At 51.8% G+C, this 19,466-nt stretch overlaps 1 protein-coding gene across 4 annotated transcripts; it reads left to right on the forward strand.

Moving 5' to 3' along the window:
* Positions 1 to 19,207, forward strand: NEMF (nuclear export mediator factor). 4 transcript variants are annotated; one of them, XM_039698093.1, is made up of 34 exons: positions 1 to 159; positions 1,394 to 1,462; positions 1,779 to 1,881; positions 3,293 to 3,418; positions 3,501 to 3,649; positions 5,273 to 5,340; positions 6,198 to 6,284; positions 6,945 to 7,021; positions 7,445 to 7,515; positions 7,609 to 7,684; positions 8,907 to 8,969; positions 9,142 to 9,219; positions 9,508 to 9,716; positions 10,140 to 10,325; positions 10,622 to 10,685; positions 11,139 to 11,227; positions 11,822 to 11,925; positions 12,262 to 12,324; positions 12,447 to 12,559; positions 13,157 to 13,214; positions 13,561 to 13,619; positions 14,040 to 14,160; positions 14,532 to 14,647; positions 14,723 to 14,976; positions 15,506 to 15,548; positions 15,631 to 15,680; positions 16,151 to 16,304; positions 16,564 to 16,641; positions 16,716 to 16,907; positions 17,389 to 17,421; positions 18,026 to 18,132; positions 18,204 to 18,247; positions 18,333 to 18,412; positions 18,943 to 19,207. In XM_039698093.1, exons 1-34 carry the CDS (start codon positions 101 to 103, stop codon positions 19,018 to 19,020), a joined length of 3,321 nt encoding a protein of 1,106 aa, XP_039554027.1. In that variant the 5' UTR covers positions 1 to 100; the 3' UTR covers positions 19,021 to 19,207. The 4 variants fall into 4 exon arrangements, with proteins under 4 accessions (XP_039554027.1, XP_039554028.1, XP_039554029.1 ...); XM_039698094.1 differs by having other exon boundaries at positions 14,532 to 14,641; positions 14,735 to 14,976; XM_039698095.1 differs by having other exon boundaries at positions 14,532 to 14,623; positions 14,735 to 14,976.
* The last annotated feature ends 259 nt before the right edge of the window (positions 19,208 to 19,466 follow it).

Here is a 19,466-nt window from a genome sequence, read left to right on the forward strand (position 1 = left end):
GCGCGGGGCGGCCGTGAGGGAGCGGGAGCCGTGAGGGGCCGTGAGGGGCCGGGATCGCGGGCCGGGATCCCTGTGGGTCTCGGCGGGCGGCACCGGCGCCATGAAGTCCCGCTTCAGCACCGTCGATATCCGCGCGGTGCTCGCCGAGCTGCGGCAGAGGTACCGGCACTCCCTGCCCCGCCAGCCGCGGGGAGCGGGGCCCGGCCCGGCGGGACCTCGTCCTGCCCCGGGTCCCGGTCCTGGTTCTGGTTCTGTCCCTGCTCTTCCTTCTTCTCCGTGGTGCCGGTGTTCCCGCCCGCCGTACTCTCAGGCTGTGGGGGCTCTGCCGCTCCCGCTGTGACAGCTCTGTCCCCGGCACAGAGCCCGCTCAGCGCCGCTGCCACCCCCTGTGCCACCCTGCCATGGCAGCGACACCTCCACTGTCCCAGGCTGCTCCAGCCCTGTCCAGCCTGGCCCTGGGCACTGCCAGGGATCCAGGGGCAGCCACAACTGCTCTGGAATTCCATTCCAGCCAGGAATTCCCAGTTCCCAATCTCCCACCCATCCCTGCCCTCTGGCAGTGGGAGCCATTCCCTGGCTCCTGTCCCTCCATGCCTTGTCCCCAGTCCCTCTGCAGCTCTCCTGGAGCCCCTTCAGGCCCTGCCAGGGGCTCTGAGCTCTCCCTGGAGCCTTCTCCTCTCCAGCGGAACATTCCCAGTTTCCCCCTTGGGACACTCCTCACGTCCCTGTGGATCTGTGCCACATTCCTGGTGTCCAGCCCGGCTCTGCAGGGAGTGCCCCACACCCCAGGCCAGCTCAGGGCCCGTACTGGGGTCACTGGTGCCCCGTGCTGGCCAGGAGCCCCAGTGTGACCAGTTCCTTTTACATCCCTGCCACAGAGGGGAGCAGCAACTGGCAGCTTTCTCCACTTTATCCATTAATATAAATACCTCCATCTAAGGTGCCCCGTGCTGGCCAGGAGCCCCAGTGTGACCAGTTCCTTTTACATCCCTGCCACAGAGGGGAGCACGGGCAGCAACTGGCAGCTTTCTCCACTTCATCCATTAATATAAATCTCTCCATCTAATTTTTCTCCCTCTCTTAATTGCTGTGTCTTAAGAGCAGCTTCTCCATCTCTCCGTGGTTGTTGCTTCCAGCTCATTCCATTCATCTTCCTTTGCTGCCCTTTTGGTTACTCCTGGGTATTTTATAATATTTTGCTAATTTGTCATAACTTGGTAATTTATCATAACTTGGCAATTTATATAACTTGGTTGTTTATCATAACTTGGTAATTTACCTTGGTAATTTATCACAACTTGCCCTTCTGTGTACTTGAATTGCCACTGGGGTTTTTCCAGGCACTTTTTGTGGTTTGGATTCCCCAAAGCACTCCTGGTTTTCCTTTTGGCAGCTTGCTGGGAATGAGAGTGAACAACGTTTATGATGTGGATAACAAGACCTATCTCATTCGCCTGCAGAAGTAAGAGCTTTAAATGCCTTTATTTGCAAATCCTTTAGGAATGCTGCGTGGAAACCAGGTTGTTAAATTGTCTGCAGTAATTCCTGACTTGTTTTCTGTGAAATTCTGCTGGTTTTTGGTAAAATGCAGTGATTTTTACCCGTGAAGTTACTGGGAAATGGGAAACGCTGCAGATGGGTGGGTGGTGGGGTGGCTGCCATGTGGGATCCCAGCATGTCCTCATGTGGAGGGGTGCTGGGGGTTTGGGGTGCAGCTGGGGAGTTGTTTTGGGGTGCAGCTGGGGGGTTTTTTGGGGTGCAGCTGCTCTGTCCCCCAGGCCAGAGTGCAAGGCCACGCTGCTGCTGGAGTCCGGGATCCGCATCCACCTGACGGAGTTTGAGTGGCCAAAGAACATGATGCCATCCAGCTTTGCCATGAAGGTGAGCTCAGCAGGGCTTGTGTTCTAGCAGGGAAGGAGTGGTCACCTCCTGTCCTGGGGGCAGGGAATTAGGGAGGGGTTTTCCCAGTGAATCCTGGTCCTGCAGCTGGCTGGGGACACGGGAAGAGCAGACGTGGGCGTGGGGTCACATCACCTGTGGTCAGTGCCCAAAACAGTGAATATTAAATTTACAAAAAGTTTTATAAACTTTATTTGTAGTTTTTATAAACCTTATTTATAAATTCCTTCAGGAATGTTGCTCCAGCCACGTCCTTGCCATCCCAGTTGCATTGTGTGCATTTTCAGTTGCTGGCTGCAGCACCCCGTGCTCCAGAGCCCTCTGCTGAGCTCTGGGGCTTCAGGCCTTGCTCCAGGCTCCCAGGCTGGGCTCCTGCAGGTGCATCCAGGGGATACAGCCTGGGATGACTCCCATGGCTCTGGTTATCCTCTGGGTGCAGCCAGAAGTGGCTCAGCAGGGATTCTCCAGGGTGGCTTTCCACAGCAGAGATAATCCCACTTCTCTTTATAAAACTCTTAGAATTTCAAGCAGCTGCTCCCTTGAGCTAAACAAACAATATGGAGAAAAAAAATGTGTAAATGTTAAGAATTGGGCTCGATTATATTTATAATTATCAAAATGAAGGTGTTGCTTTGGTGAGCACCAGCATTTTCACTCTTGTGACACTTGAGTTAGATGGGAAGTGGTTGCTGCCACAGGAGGGCTCTGTAGCCAAGCCATTCCCAGGTGTTTTCAGATGTTTCCCAGACATTGTTCCCACCCCTCTGATGCCTGGGGAGGCTGCTTAGAACAGAGGCTAGACAAAATTAATGGATAAAGGTAATTATTTAGTGAAAGGTCTTCAAAGGGCACACCTTGGGCGTGCAGGAGCCTTGCAGAGGCCACACCCAGATGAGTTTTTCAGACATGAAAGTGCTTGGTCCATTTGCATAGCAGAGGTTAATTGTCCAATTATAACTTCAGCTGATGAAGTCACTTACTCCAGGTTTGCCCCCTGTCCTGGTTTAGAGCAGATTTGGGAGAGAACCTCCAACAGGTTTCTCTAGAAAGCAGATTCAATTGGCTCCTCCCCCAGCTGCCTCAGGAAAACATACTTCCTTGGAGAAAAGTGGAAAAAACTGTTTATTTCCCAGGCAAAGCATTCACCAGCACAAAAGGCAAAAAAAAAAAAAAAAGAATAATATTAATCAACAAAACCCCCCTGATTAATTCACCGTTGGTTACATTTTTTGGGGAATGAGCCAGTGGGGCATCCTTGAGTTCCAGGCCTAGAGAGGAATTGTTTCACCTGCATGAAACGTGAGGGAACAGCAGCTGCCAGCTGCCTCTCAGTCACCCGCTGAGGCAGCAGCAGCGTTTGCAAACCAAAGCTGAGCCCCGGGGCTCCCCGCAGTGCCGGAAGCACCTGCGGGCGCGGCGGCTGGTGAGCGTGCGGCAGCTGGGCCTGGACCGCGTGGTGGACCTGCAGTTCGGCAGCGAGCACGCCGCCTACCACCTCATCCTGGAGCTCTACGACAGGGTGAGCCCGGGGTGAGCGGGGCCGCCGCTGGCCCCCGGGCCGGGGCACCGCGCCGGCCTCGCTCAGGCTCCCGCGCCCGCAGGGCAACGTCGTGCTCACCGACCACGAGTACCTGATCCTCAACATCCTGCGCTGCCGCACCCACGAGGCCGACGACGTCCGCTTCGCCGTGCGCCAGCGCTACCCCGTGGAGAGCGCCAGGCCTGCCGTGCCCCTGCCCACCTTGGACAGGTAATTCCAATCTCAGAGCTCATATTTGGTGTATTTTTTGTGGCCAGTGCCAGGGCTGCCGTGCCCCTGCCCCCCTTGGACAGGTAATTCCAATCTCAGGGCTCATATTTGGGGTATTTTTTGTGGCCAGTGCGAAAGCTGCCGTGCCCCTGCCCACCTTGGACCGGTAATTCCACTTCCAGAGCTCATAAATGATGTATTTATTGTGGCCAGTGCCAAGGCTGCTGTGCCCCTGCCCACTTTGGACAAGTAATCTCAATTTCAGAGCTCATATTTGGTGATTTATTGTGGCCAGTGCCAAGGCTGCTGTGCCCCTGCCCACCATGGACAGGTAATTCCAATCCCAGAGCTCATATTTGGTGATTTATTGTGGCCAGTGCAAAAGCTGCCGTGCCCTTGCCCACCTTGGACAGGTAATTCCAATTTCTGTTGGAGTCTGAAATGCAGGGAACTCCCAGAGCTTTGGGCCTGTAAACCAAAGCTGAGAATTAAACCCAGGATTTGATCTGAGCCCTTGGAAAAGGCTCCCAAACTGAGGTGCCAGAAGGGAGAATGTGGATTTGTAGTCTAAAGTACAGACACATTAAGAAGAAGCAAGTTTCGAGTTTTAGAGTTTAAGATGCAGAAATAAAAGTAGTTCCAGAGGTGAACAAGGAGTTTAGAATGCAGCACTGTGGGTTTGTGTGCCGTAACATGAGTGGCTAAGGAAGCTCACACTGTAGCATGGCTCCATGAGATGAAATATTTAAGGATTGGGTGAAAACCATAAATATCCTTGTTGGCTGTGTTTTATTGGGGAATAAATCCTTAAAAAGTCTTGTAACTGAGGCCAGTGCAAAAGCTGCCGTGCCCTTGCCCACCTTGGACAGGTAATTCCAATTTCTGTTGGAGTCTGAAATGCAGGGAACTCCCAGAGCTTTGGGCCTGTAAACCAAAGCTGAGAATTAAACCCAGGATTTGATCTGAGCCCTTGGAAAAGGCTCCCAAACTGAGGTGCCAGAAGGGAGAATGTGGATTTGTAGTCTAAAGCACAGACACATTAAGAAGAAGCAAGTTTCGAGTTTTAGAGTTTAAGATACAGAAATAAAAGTAGTTCCAGAGGTGAACAAGGAGTTTAGAATGCAGCACTGTGGGTTTGTGTGCCGTAACATGAGTGGCTAAGGAAGCTCACACTGTAGCATGGCTCCATGAGATGAAATACTTAAGGATTGAGTGAAAAAACATAAATATCCTTGTTGGCCGTGTTTTACTGGGGAATGAATCCTTACAAAGTCTTGTAACTGAGGGTCTTGTGACCTTCTGAACGATGCAGTGCAGATGTGAGCTGAACTCACCCTTCCTGTACAAGATAAGAGAATGAACAGCATCGTCTAAAAAACTCAGAGGTCCCACTCTAACTCATTCAGAACTCCTTCAGAAATCCCTATGAATTTCAGAGCTCATAAATGGTGTATTTATTGGGACAAACCCAAATTTGTGAGAGCTGTGAAAATCTTTGGGTAGTTTATTACAGGCCATTTTTAATTTCATTATTTAAGGCTGGAAATGTTTTGTAGCTTCTGAGCAATGCAATGTTGTTTTAAAACAACAGATGGAACTGCAAGTTTTTATTTTCTCCTGCAGGTTAACTGAAATCATATCAAATGCACCCAAAGGGGAGCAGCTGAAGAGGGTTCTCAACCCACTCCTCCGTAAGTGGCCTTGGTCAGGAGATGGAATGGGGTCACTCCGTGTGTGCTGTGCCATGCTGCAAAACTGGGATAACTTGTCACAGAGCCCTGCAGTGCTTTGGATTGGAAGGAGCCTTAAAGCCCATCTCATTCCACCCCTACCTTGGGCAGGAGCACCCTCCACCCTCCCAGGCTGCCCTGGAGAACAGGGATTTAGTGATTCCAAGGCATCTGCACAGAGCTGAGCCTGCCCGTGGTGCAGCAGGGCTGAGCCCTGGCAGTGGCTCTGCTGCAGCTCTGCCTTTTGCACCATCCTGGTGCCACACAGGAGCTGGAAGAGTAAAGTCAGGTTTTCCTGAGCACAGAACCAAATTTGTCATGTTTGAGGTCATCAGAACAAAATTGGTTTTCCTCCTCACCTGCCAATGCTGCTCAAGCAGAGAATTTCCTGAGCAGCTCAAATCACACCTGAGCATGGCTTGCCCCATCTCTTGATTCTCTTTTTCAACACCCTTTTCTCTCTCTTTCTCTACCCTGCTCTCTTAAATAATTGCATAATAATAATAATACCCAATGCTGTATCCCTGCTGGGATTTGGTGTTTCTGGTCCTGTCATGTAGGAAACCTTGGCCTCACCTGGTGTTACTGATCCAGTTACCAGGCACAGCTGCTCCACTCTGAAATCCCCACCATTCTTCCCTTTGTGGCAGTTTTGGCTTTTTCTCACCCCCTCCTCCTTACCCACCCATCCCTCCTGCCTCTTCCCTGATTTTTGGTGCTTCTCTTCTCACACTCTTATGTCCAGTTTTGGTTTTGTTTTTAATGCAAACTGTGAATATTTTCTACAGATGATCCTTCACTGTTTCTTTTTTTAACAGCTTATGGGGCCACTCTCATTGAGCACTGCCTTATTGAAGCTGGATTTTCTGGAGCTGTCAAAATAGATCAACAGCTGGAAAATAAAGGTGTAATATTTTAAAGGCTGGGCCACAAATATGGGGATTTTTATGTCTCTGCAGTGCTTTTTTCCCAAAGAGATGAGTGAACCTGTGGTTTTATTTTTTAATGTGTTTAGCTTGGGGACCATCCTTGTTTGCATTAAAACTGTTGATTTGTGCCTAAATTGGAGATAAAATGTCACATTGTTCTGTAGTCTGAATGATTTTATTCTGACATCACCTCTCCCATGAGGCGAGTTCTGGTTGTTTGACAAGAAGAATTAATATCCAAGTCTTTATTTGTAGCAAACATTGGGGATTAGGTAAAGTAGCAGCTTTACATTTATTGGGAAATTGAAGATTTGGGTAATAAAATCAGAAAATATTTTCCTGCAGTCTTATTTTCCTCGTGTGTTTTATATTTACCATAAATCCAGAGGATTTTTTGTTCCTACTGCATTATGGTGCAGTAAAAAAATAACTTCTCACAGCTTCTGGGTTATGCTTTAATTTCATAAAGTGCTGATATTTGTGGGGTCTTTTTTTCCTCCTGAAACTTGAATAATTATGTGCTAAAAGCATCTAAATAAATTTTTTTATTAAAAGTTTCCCAGGTGTAAACTTAGACTCCTGTTTAAAATGAGCAGTAATTGCAGGGATGAAATATTTCTGCTGTTTTCTCTTCAGAAAACCTTGAAAAGGTTCTTTCAGCTCTAGAGAAAGCAGAAGAATACATGGCCCTCACAGACAACTTCAGTGGAAAGGTGGGTCTGGGGTGGGTTATCTGTGATTTGGAATTGCAGAGTTAAGCTGGCAAGCAGGAATTGCTCAGGAATTCCCAATTCCTGCTGTTCCCAGCTCTGGATTTTCTTCCTGGGTATCAGGTGCTGATGTGGAATAAAAATTGCTTCTTTCCACAAGCTGGGCAGCAATTAAATAATGCACAGGCAGATTGTGTGAATCCTGGGACATTTGCACTTGGGATTGAATAGGTTCTGTAATAAATCCTGCAGAGAAACTCTGCATTTATGGGATAGTCCTGAGGGCTGGAAGAAGTTCACTTCTTTTTCCAGAAGAAACTGGAGTCAAAACGAGACAGTGGGGTCAGGCACAATGTTCCCTGCTGGAATTATCTATTGCTACCTAAACCTTTCCACAGACAAAATGATATTTTTGTTTGCTTTCAGGGTTATGTTATCCAGAAAAGGGAGAAGAAGCCAAGTCTGGAACCAGATAAACCAGCAGAAGATATCTACACGTAAATATTTGAAGTATTTCTTCCCTTTCTTTCTACTAGTCTGCATAACAGAAATTAGTTTTCAGGTGATAATATCAAATGTGTATTTTACAGATATGAGGAATTTCATCCTTTCTTGTTTTCTCAACATTCAAAATGTCCCTACCTGGAATTTGACTCATTCAATAAGGTACAGTGCTTTTGCTGATGCTGTACTTGAGTGCTTGAATTGGCTGCAGCTAAAAAGAGTAATTAAAACATAGTGCAGGGGTTGTTAATGAACACAGAGACCTTGGAAGGGATGAATCATTTTATGGATGAATGTTTGATGAGAAAAAGCCAACCCAGCAGGGGTTTGGTCTGCAGCTGGGCAGTGCTGGCTCCTGAGCTCACCCTGCAGTGTGGAACCTGTGAGGGAGGTGGAGGCTTCCAGTCAGGGAGTCCCAGGTGTTGTGTTCTGGAGAGCTGGAATCTGAGTTGTCTCTGGAGTTCACAGTTGTGGCAGGCATCACATTTACACTTTTCCTCTTCTTGCTCTGAAAGCCTCAGGGCTCCTATTTGGTGTTTCCTTGGGTATTGTCCTTTCTGCTCCTTGACTCATTAACATCTGGAGTCATTAATTGGTGTCTTGTTCTTGACCTTATCTCCAGAATTCCCACTCCATGCTCCTGCCCTGCTTCCTGCCTCAATTTCTGTCATGTCCCTCACTGATCACAGAACCCCAGGATGGTTTGGGCTGGAAGGGACTCAGAACCCCCCCAGTGCCACCCCTGCCATGGCAGGGACACTTCCACTGTGCCAGGCTGCTCCAGCCCCAGTGTCCAGCCTGGCCTTGGGCACTGCCAGGGATCCAGGGGCAGCCACAGCTGCTCTGGCAATTCCAGCCCAGCCAGCAATTCCCAGTTCCCAATCTCCCACCCATCCCTGCCCTCTGGCAGTGGGAGCCATTCCCTGTGTCCTGTCCCTCCATGCCTTGTCCCCAGTCCCTCTGATGATCTAAACAGCCCCAAACCTCCCTCATCTTGTGCTCTAAGCACAGCTGGAGCAGTTCTTAGGCACTCTGGGTCTTTGTGGTTTTTAAGGTGACCCAGTGGAGCAGCAGGGGTTCAGGGCAGGCAGATCTGCCTTTGCAACCATTTAATCTGAACCAAAGCAGCTTTTCCATCATTTCTTGGCAAAAAGCTGAGCCATTGCTTGGCCACTGTTTTCCTTCTGTGTTTGCAGTGAGACTCAGCCCTGAGTGTCCTGCTGGGCTCCTCCCGTGGGAAGGGAAATGGGGAGAGCTCCTGGAGGCTGTCTCAGCCTCTGTCACCTCTCTGGGTGCTTTGCAGCCCCTTCTCTGCAGGGACCCTCCTGTGCCTGCTCTGAGTTGGGCCAGCCTGGGCATTCTCCAAGCTGACTCTCTCCTGCAGGCTACAGATGAGTTCTACTCCAAGCTGGAGGGGCAGAAGATCGATCTGAAGGCCTTGCAGCAGGTGTGTCCTCATCCAGCCTGGGCAGCTGGGGTGGCTCCACATTTCCAGAGGCTTCTCTTGCTTCTTGCAGTGATTACCTGATGCCATTTGGTAATGGCATCAGATAATCACTGCAAGATTATATAAAAATATATTTTTATATAAATTTGTGTTGCCATCTTGTATTTAAAAGGAAAAACAAGCATTGAAGAAACTTGAAAATGTCCGTAGGGACCATGAGCACAGACTGGAAGCTCTCCAGCAGGCTCAGGTAAGACAGATTTTAGGTTTTAATTAAAAAATGCATAATCACACCACCATGGGATGGTTTGGTTGGGAGGGAACTTCAATCCCATGCAGCTCCACGGGCAGGGACACCCTCCAGTATCCCTGGGGCACTGGGGCACTTCCAGGGATTGGCAGCACTGGAGCTGGATCTCCTCCTGTGCCACCTCTTCAATCCATCCCTGGATCTGTTCACCTCTGCTTCCATTGTCACCACAACTGCTGCTGAGCACGTGTGTGGCTGCACGGGCTGCGAGCTGCTCCTGTCCCCAAGGAAGCTGACCAGCTGAAGGGGGAGCTGATCGAGGTGAACCTGGAGGTGGTGGACAGGGCCATCCGCGTGGTGCGCAGCGCCTTGGCCAACCAGATCGACTGGGCCGAGATCGGCGCCATCGTCAAGGAGGCCCAGGCCCAGGGGGACCCCGTGGCCACGGCCATCAAAGAGCTCAAGCTGCAGACAAACCACATCACCATGCTGCTCAGGTGAGTGCGCTGCTTCAGCAGCTCAGGGGTTTAAAAATACCCCAAAATTGCTTTTCTGTAGCCAGAAGTCTTGGTGTTTTGTTTGCTGGGATGTGGCAGAGTGAATCCGTGAATTTTTGGTTACCTCGCTTTCAGAAATGGCAGTTTGTAGAATAAACTTGCTTTCAGTCAGTTCCTTGGATGGGAAAAATTGGGCTCTTTATCTTCTGCTCTTGTTTTATTTTTTCCCCCCAAATTTGGCTGACTCCAGAACAAAAAAGGGTTGGCACATGAAGCTTCCTGTGTCTGCACAGTGTGAAGGGTTTGGAGGCTCCTTGGGCCTTTTCTGAACTTCTGAGAGAATTCAATTAAGAGCACATTGCACCAAGGATTAAAAATTAACCAGTTCTCTTATCTCAGCCTTATGATATCATGTGTTTTTAGGAACCCCTATGTGTTATCTGAAGAGGAAGAGGAGGAGGATGGTGCTGACGTAGAGAAGGAAGAAACAGAAGGACCAAAGGGAAAAAAGAAAAAGAATAAAACCAAACAGTTGAAGAAGCCTCAGAAAAACAAACCCTTATTGGTTGATGTTGATCTCAATTTGTCTGCCTATGCCAATGCCAAAAAGTAAGATTTTTCAGTAAATATGTGTTTTTTGAAGGAGAAATTTCTCTGGGTGCCTAGCTGTTAGTGATAATATTGCAGGAAGAAGGGTTTTGGGATATCTTGTTGAAAATGGAAATAGCAGCTTGTCCTGAGCTCTGGGATGGGAATTCCCTGGTGCAGAGCAGCTGCTCTGTGGCTCACATTGGCTGAGTTTTCCAGTTCTGCCCATGGAGCAAAAGGCAGAGGCCTGGGATGGTGGGAGAAGGATGAGGGAGTGGATCTGCTGGGACTTCAGGACACACACTTGTGTTTCACAGGTACTATGATCACAAAAGACATGCAGCCAAGAAAACTCAGAAGACAGTGGAAGCTGCAGAAAAGGTATTTTTTTTTTCCCCTTGGATTTTAGAAGATATTTAAAAGGAAAATCCCTGCCACTGCTCAGTGGGAAATCCTGACCTGATCTGAGCAGCCCTAACAAAACATGAAAGGGAAAAACAATCACCCAGAGTTGTTCTGTTCTTGACATTTGGAGCTCAGTGGAGGATTGCAGATCCCTGATGGATCCTCCTTTTCCACCAGTAGCACTGGGAATGCTCAGAGCAGGTGGAGACACTGACAGACCAGGACTTAGAGTGCAAAATCAGTGGAAATCCTTCCAGTCCAAGAGCTGATCATTTCAGGGAGCAGCTCCAGGGTGCAGTTTTAAGAGCAAGGCTGGCTGGATCCTGCACTGGGATCAAGTCCATAGCCATTTCCTACCAACTTTCCCAGTGTTCAGTGGGGAATTCTGTGATTCCTGCTGCATGGTGATGGTGCTTTCTGTCCAAACAGGCTTTTAAATCAGCTGAGAAGAAGACAAAGCAAACCCTGAGGGAAGTCCAGACTGTCACCACCATCCAGAAGGCCAGAAAGGTCTATTGGCAAGTACAGCTCCATTGTCCTTCTCTCATGTCCTGTGTCAGGATGGAGCTACCCTGCTGGATTAGGAGTGGAGCTCTTAGGATTTCTGAGCACTGCACTTTGCATGGAGACTCCTTAAAGAGTCAGAGAATCCCAGAATGGTTCCCAGGGAGAGCAGCCCAGAGCAGCTGTGGCTACCACGTCCCTGGCAGTGTCCAAGGCCAGGCTGGATGGGGCTTGGAGCACCCTGGGACAGTGGAGGTGTGCTCCAGGGGGACTGGATCATCTTTAAGGTCCCTTCCAAACCATTCTCGGCTTCTTTGCTTTAAAAAACAAACAGATGAAACAAAACCTAAAAGCTTTTAATGATTAACATAAAAATAAATAGGAGGGCTGTGCTTCTTGTTCCACCTCCAAATCTTCCTGCCAGTGATGTGTAGTTGCCCCATGCCTTGCATTATGTCTCAGGCCTATGGATAGAAGTAAAAATATTTTCAGTATCATAAATTGTAGGTGCTAAGATGGATATTTAGAGTTTTTATCAAAAACCACCTGTGCAATGTCCTGTTAGTTCCAGGTGTTACTCACACTGTGGATTTGCTGGAATTTGGCAGGTTTGAGAAGTTCCTGTGGTTCATCAGCTCTGAGAATTACCTGGTGATTGCTGGCAGGGATCAGCAGCAGAACGAGCTGATCGTGAAGCGCTACCTGAAACCAGGTGAGCCCATGGAGGCATGGGGGTTTCCTCCTCCTTCCCACTTCTGTGAGTGCCCAGGAGTGACAGGGGAAGGTTCCTCTGCTTTGTCCTTGAGCTGGGCCTTGGATCAAAGATCAAAGGGAGTTTTGGTGGTGGGAGTTCCTCTGGTGCCACGGGGCGAGAGCAGCTTGGATGGGCTCCCCTCAGGAGCAGAGGAGCTGAATCTCCCTGGGACAAAGATGGGCTAAAAGGCTTCTGTGTCCCCACCCTGCCCCTTGCAGCCAGACCAGGCATTTCCATCTAACATGAGAGACTTCCCTGGGATGTGTGGATCTGAGGGAAGTCTCCTGTTTCCAGGGGACATCTACGTGCACGCGGATCTGCACGGAGCCACCAGCTGCGTCATCAAGAACCCCTCAGGTACCTGTGGAGCCCTGGGGCTGGCATTGCCTTCCCTTGGCATGGGTGTCAGTCCTTCCTGGGAAGCTCCCAGGCCGGGTCGGGGCAGGAGCTGATGGCTGCTGGTGTGCTGGGTGTGCCAGGTGAGCCCATCCCGCCGCGGACGCTGACGGAGGCGGGGACCATGGCCCTGTGCTACAGCGCTGCCTGGGACGCGCGCGTGGTCACCAGCGCCTGGTGGGTGTCCCACAGCCAGGTGAGCACAGCCCCACCCTGCAGCACTGCTCCCCAGGGAGCTGGGGGTGAGCCCAGACAGGAGCCCATGGGTGGGGATCAGACTTCTGTGTGAGGGTCTGGAGATCACTCCAAAGTTGTGGTGGTTTTTATTCTGGAACTCCATCCAGCCCCTGTCCTAGCTCAGCCTTCTCAAGGCACCATTCCCTGAATGCTCCTGAGTAAATCCTGGGTTTATTTCCTGAGTTACAAGGTGGATCCATGGAGGAGATCCTTGGAATCAATCCCTGCTTTATGCTGGAACTCCATCCAGCCCCTGTCCTAGCTCAGCCTTCTCAAGGCATCATTCCCTGAATGCTCCTGAGTAAATACTGTGTTTATTTCCTGAGTTGCTCACCCAGGACTCCTAAAACACAGGGATTGGGTGTGATTGGATTGAAATATTCCTTAGGAAAATTCCCTGCTAAGGAGAGGAAGAGGCCCTTGGATATGGAATCCTGCAGAGCTGTTCCCAGGAGTTCAGCTCCTGTTCAGCCAGTGTTTCTCTTGGTGCTGTTGTCACCTGATGTTGGCCTTCTGTCACAGAGATTTTTTACAGTTTATTGTGGTTTTCTTTTAGGTTTCTAAAACTGCCCCCACAGGAGAATACCTCACTACTGGCAGCTTCATGATCCGAGGTGAGGCACAAGGGAGCAGTGGCACTGGGATGTTTTCCCAAAGGTGCTGGGCTGTCCTGCAGTGGCAGCAGATCCCACTCTTCTTCTAAGAGGTGAATTATCCCAGAAATCTGTTGGGAATGGCTTAGTCTGAGTATCAGGCAGCTGCAGCAGCAGTTTGAGCTGAGCCCTGGGCAGACGTTCATTAACTCAGCTGCTTTTGAGCTCTCCTGTTCTCATCCCAGAGATAAAAAAGCCCCAGTGTAATTTTTTGGTAGCCTAAAGCCTCTAATAAAAATGACTTTTGGAAGTACATCCTGCAGCATGGTGCTAAACCTCCTCATGAGACTCTCCCTTTGTTTTTCAGGGAAAAAGAATTTCCTTCCACCTTCCTATCTGATGATGGGCTTCAGCTTCTTGTTTAAGGTACAGCTTTTCCCATGCAGCTCCTGCTGGCTTTTGTAATTTGCTTTGAGCTGCAGGAGGTTTATTTTCTGCATCTTGCTTATCAGAGTATTCCCAATTACTTCTTTTCCCACTGGGAAAAATCCCATAAAGAGCTTCTTGCTGATAATGGCTGTGCTTTCATTTCCATCTCAGCCCAGTGTGCTCTGTCTGCATCCCAAGCAGACTCTGGGCCTTCCTGCCTCTGCCAGGGCAGTTCTCCCAGCTCTGTTTGGAATCTGAACATTCCTGTGTGTCACCCTGACTCGTGGGCTTGGCACACTTGGGTCTGGTTCGATTTTCTTGCCTTTCGATGGCAGGAAGTGTTCAAAAGGGAAGAAAAGCTGAGTGAGGTGTTGTGTGAGCATCCCCAGGCCTGACGCAGAGGCTCCTTGTTCCCAGGTGGATGAGAGCTGTGTCTGGAGGCACCGCGAGGAGAGGAAGGTCAAGGTGCAGGAGGAGGAGCTGGACACGGTTCCCAGCAGTGCCAGTGAGCTGCTGGCTGAGGACGTGGAGCTTTTAGGTATGGGGGCACTGGGGGATCCCTCAGGCCCTGGCTGATCCCACAGTTGGGATCACTGACAGGACACTGAAAGGGCAATACACACTGGCACAGGGCAGGGATGGGTGGGATATTGGGAATTGGGAATTCCTGGCTGGGAGGGTGGGCAGGCCCTGGCACAGGGTGCCCAGAGCAGCTGTGGCTGCTCCTGGATCCCTGGCAGTGCCCAAGGCCAGGCTGGACAGGGCTTGGAGCAGCCTGGGACAGTGGGAGGTGTCCCTGCCATGGCAGGGGTGGCACTGGAGGAGCTTTAATGTCCCTTCCAACCCAAACCATCCTGGGATGATGGATCAGTTTGGTGTTCCTGTGTTTTCCTGCCCTGGATGCCCCAGATGGAGGAGACAGCAGCAGTGAGGAGGAAAAAGCTGAGGCTGGGGAAGCTCCAGGGTCTGGGGAAGCTCCAGAGGCTGAGGAAGCTCCAGAGGCTGAGGAAGCTCCAGAGGCTGAGGAAGCCACAGCTGAGAGCACCCAAGAGGAGGGCAGAGCTGAGCAGGAAGGAGGGAACACTCCTGCTCCAGAGGCTGAAGCTCCAGAGGCTGAGGAAGCTCCAGAGGATGTGGAAGCTCCAGAGGATGTGGAAGCCACAGCTGAGAGCACCCAAGAGGAGGGCAGAGCTGAGCAGGAAGGAGGGAACACTCCTGCTCCAGAGGCTGACTCCGAGGAGGAGGAGGATGGAGACTCTGAGGAGGAGCATCCAGAGCCCAAGGGGGAAGTGAAGGAGGAAGAGGTGAATTATCCAGACACCACAATCGACCTGTCACACCTTCAGCCCCAGAGGTGAGAGAAGCAGCAGCTGGGGGCAGCTGAGGGTCCCCTAAAGCAGTGCCAGGACAAGGCTGGGATGCACTGCCAGGACAAGGCTGGGATGCACTGCCAGGACAAGGCTGGGATGCTCTGCCACCCCTTCTTTCCACACTCAGCAATGGGAATGCTGGAGACTGAGCCCTGAGCTGCCTCTGCTCTGCTGAGGCTGTGGGATGAGCTTGGCTCCCTCTTGTCCCTGGGACTCCTTGGAGGGTGCAGGGAGCAGGGATGGCTGAGGCCCATGGGAAGCTGCTCTCTGGGGCTCCCTCGGTGCCCAGGCTGTGTTTGGTGCTTGTGTGTGTGAGAGGAGCTGGCAGAGAGCTAGGATTGTTTTCTGAAGTGAATCCCAGTGTTCCTGCCTTTTCCAGTCACCCAAGCTGGGATTGCCAAGCTCTGGAAAGCTGAAAGTTAGAACCAGGCTGCTGAATTTGGGCTGTGCTTGGTGTGTCCATGGTGAGCTGCCCTATGTCTGCTCATGAGCTCCTTTTCCTTGTCCCCACAGATCCCTGCAGAAGATCATCCCCAAAGAGGAAGAGCCCAGCTTGGTAAGGTCCCAGCTCCAGGGGTGGCCCAGGGCAGTGGGAGCTGCTGGGCAGGACCTGCCCTGAGCTGCCTTTCCCTCCTCAGGGTGACAGCAGGGCCCAGGGCCGGAGGCACCTCTCTGCCAAGGAGAGGAGGTGAGAGCCCCTGGCTGTTCCAGGGAATCCCAGGGTGGTTTGGGTTGGAAGGGACCTTAAATCCCATCCAGTGCCACCCCTGCCATGGGAGGGTCACCTTTCACTGTCCCAGGCTGCTCCAAGCCCTTTCCAGCCTGGCCTGGGGCACTGCCAGGGATCCAGGGGCAGCCACAGCTGCTCTGGGTAAATGCTTCTTCCCCATTCCCTCCCCATGTCCTGGGCACATCTGTACCCCCCCCAATCCATGCCCGTTGTCCATCCTGCATTTCCAGGGTGAGGTGCTGCTCCTGTCCTTTGGGAATGCTGGCTGGGAACAGTTTTACTGGTGGGAGGGAGAGGTTTTTCTGAGGAGGGGCTGTTTCCAGTGTTCTCTGGGTCCCTGTGGCAGGGAATCGGGGTGGGAATGCTGTCAGGAGAGCAGCAGCTTCTCTCATCACAGCAGATGAGGGTGTTGTGACTGTTCCCCTTAGAGAAATGAAGAAAAAGAAGCAGCAGAACAACTCTGAGAACTCGGAGCTGTCTGAAGAGAAGCAGAAGGAGACAGAGACAGAGCCCCAGCCTGTGGCTGCTCCCAACTGCCCCAAGGCAGCTCCAGCCCCCCAGCCCATCAAGCGGGGCCAGAAGGTGGGCAGGGACCAGGGGGAGCTGGCTGAGCTGTTGGCATGGGAACAGGGAGAGCAATGCCAGGGTCTGGGATCCGTGGCTGCTTTGAGGGGGCTCCCATGATGGTGCTGGGGTTAGCACGGAGCTCACTGGAACCAGTGCCTTGCTTACTGGTGAACTGCTCTGAAAGTTTGGGATACTGGGAAGGAAAGAGCATCTGTGCTTGCAGTGCTCTGCTAAAAGTTGTCATTTCTGAAGCTGTTGGTGTTTCCTGCTGCAGAGCAAAATGAAGAAGATGAAGGAGAAGTACAGGGACCAGGACGAGGAGGACCGGGAGCTCATCATGAAGCTGCTGGGGGTGAGGGGGCACTTGTCCCTTCCCCGGGGTGTGGTGGCTCTGGTCACCAGCCCTGACCACCTGTGTCACCACAGTCTGCAGGCTCCAACAGGGAGGACAAAGGGAAAAAAGGCAAGAAGGGGAAGACAAAAGAAGAGGCAAAGAAGCAACAGCAGAAACCCAAACCTGTGCATCGTGCAGCAGGAGGGGGCAAGGAGACCCTCCCAGCAGGAATTGTGCTGCACGAGGCACAGGAGCCAGCCCTGGATGAGCTGCAGGAGGACAAGGTGAGGAGTGAGATGGGAAGGTGAGCAGCTCTCTCTTCACTTGTCCATGTGTCTGTCCCTTACTGGGGTTTCGTGGCTCCTGGTAGGCTGAGCAGCTCCCCTTGGATTTTGGGCACGGTGGAGAGCTCTGTGTTTGCTGCCAGGGCTCAGGGAGCCCACTGGATCCCAGAGCAGCCCCAAGCCCTGCAGCAGTCCCTGTAGGACCCAGCTCCCAGCCCTGCTGCTGGGGTTTGCTATCTCTGAGCCCATCTCCTCCTCCCAGCTCGGCGTGTGCCAGGCAAATCAGAGGTTGGAAAGGAACACTCCACCCTCCCTCCCACGGCAGAGGGTTGCTCTCACCTTGTTGTGCAAGGAGCTCAGTCCTCTTTGCAGGGAGAATGGGGCTTTCTGGGCCTGCTGATTAAAGAATTTCTTGGGAAAGGGGAGGCAGAAGCTGCTTTGCTTTCTGCAGGCCTGATGTGTCCTCTGTTTGTGTGTGCAGGAGGAGCAGGACCAGGAGCAGCCAGGACTGGAGGTAAATGCTCATTCTGTGAGGGCTGAGGTGGGGCTGTGCTCCTGCTGGGACTGGGACAGGGAGCCCTCCAGGACTGTTTGAACCCACCTTAATTGTATTTTTAAAATTAACCTCCCTTTCTGCCTGCCCTGCTCATCTCCACATCCCCTTAAACCCAGAGCTGGCTCCAAGGATGTTTGCCCTTGCTTTTGCCTTGGTGGCTCTGGGCTGGAGGATGGCACAGTGAGCACTGCAGGTTTAGTTCAGAAGTTTGTTTACATGTAAAATGTAAAACTTTTCTGTAATTACTTTTGTGTAATGACAGGCTCTGGGTGTTGTCCAGGGCTGGGAACAAGTGAATTCCTTTAAATTCCTCCATGGAGGAGGATAACAGTGTCTGCTGGGGGAGCTTTGGGTGACCCAAGACCCAGCCAAGGATGTGATTTTAGTGATGAAACACATCAGTCACAAATCCTGGCTTGGGAATTCCATGCCCGTTCCATGCTCATGGAACCATGGAATGGTTTGGCTGGAAGGGCCCTTCAGGGCTGCCTGTTGCCAGCTCCTGCCCCGTGCCTCCAGGGAGGGCAGAGCACAGGTGCCAGTGGAGCTCTTTGTGTCCCAGGAGAGCGAGGCCCTGCTGGACTCCCTGACGGGGCAGCCCCACCCCGAGGACATCCTGCTCTTTGCTGTCCCCATCTGTGCTCCCTACACAGCCATGACCAACTACAAGTGAGTGCAGCACCTTCCTGGGGGGCACGTGGTGCCTTTGTTGTATTGACAGAAGCCTCTCCTCTGGGCAGGTATAAAGTCAAGCTCACCCCGGGCACGCAGAAGAAGGGCAAAGGTAGGGTGTGAGCGCCTGACTCCTGAGCTCTGCCTGCTGCAGGCACTGTGGGAGCCCAGCTGTTTCACTCTTCCCCGTTTTCCAGCTGCCAAGATTGCCTTGCACAATTTCATGCAGTCCAAAGAAGCCAGTGCCCGGGAGAAGGATCTGTTCCGCAGCGTGAAGGTGGGGCTGGCTCTGTGTCCCCTCTGCAGAGCAGAGCAGAGTGGCCACAGCTGCCACTTTGGGAGGAAACGCTGCCAAAACTGAGTGTGCTGCTGGGTTTGTTCAGCAGTAGTTTGTACTCCTGGGGAAGGTCAGAGAGTCCTGCAGTGCTTTGGGGTGGAAAGGATCTTAAAAATCCATGGGCAGGGACACTTCCCACTACCCCAGGCTGCTCCAAGCCCCATCCAGCCTGGCCTTGGACACTCCCAGCTCCTCTGGGAAAGCTCTGCTGCCCAGGCTGGGAAGGACCAGGAGAAGCTGAGCCTCAGTGGGAGCACTGGGCCTTCTGTGTCTGCACTGTGTCACTGTCTGACAAAAGCAGCATCTCCAACAAACCTCTGGGTTTGGAATTCCTGGAGCAGGGCAGGAGCTTGCACTGGGAGTTGAGGTTGGAGATGTCCTGGTGCTCACTGGGGCCAAGGAGAGGATCATGCCAGTGCTCCAGAAAGGCTTTCCTGCTGTGGTCACTTCTCCTCTCCCCTGTTCCCTAGGACACAGATCTGTCAAGAAATATTCCTGGGAAGGTGAAAGTGTCTGCACCTCACCTCCAGAACATGAAGAGGAAGTGATTCCATGCTGGGGGCTCTGGCCCCACACCAGACCCGGGGCTGGGACAGACAGACACAGAGCCAGGACCAGGACTGAATTCCAGCAGCCAGGGCCTGCATTCCTGCTGGTTTAGCTGGACTCTGATACTACAAATTGCAGATAAAAGTGGAATTAAATTGCTGGCATTTGGTCAGGAATGTCCTCCCCTGCTGCTGCTTCTCTCTTTGAGCGCTCGTTCCCCTCTGCTGGGCCAAGGCTCTGGAATTTGGGGCAGGAAAACTCCGGGGTGTTCAATTCCAGAGCCTCCAGGAGGGCAGTGCCAGTGGAGAACGCTTCCTTTGGGAAGGTGGAATCTTGTTTCCCCCCAAACATCCCCTGGCTGTGGAGAGAGGAAGGTGCAGGCTCAGATCCCCCCAGCCCAGCTGTGCCAGAACCTGTGGAGGGGAGGAAGAGCAGGGCTGGGAGT

The sequence above is a fragment of the Passer montanus genome, unplaced genomic scaffold (genome assembly GCF_014805655.1).
Source record: "Passer montanus isolate IOZ18808 unplaced genomic scaffold, ASM1480565v1 scaffold120, whole genome shotgun sequence".
NCBI lineage: Eukaryota > Metazoa > Chordata > Aves > Passeriformes > Passeridae > Passer > Passer montanus.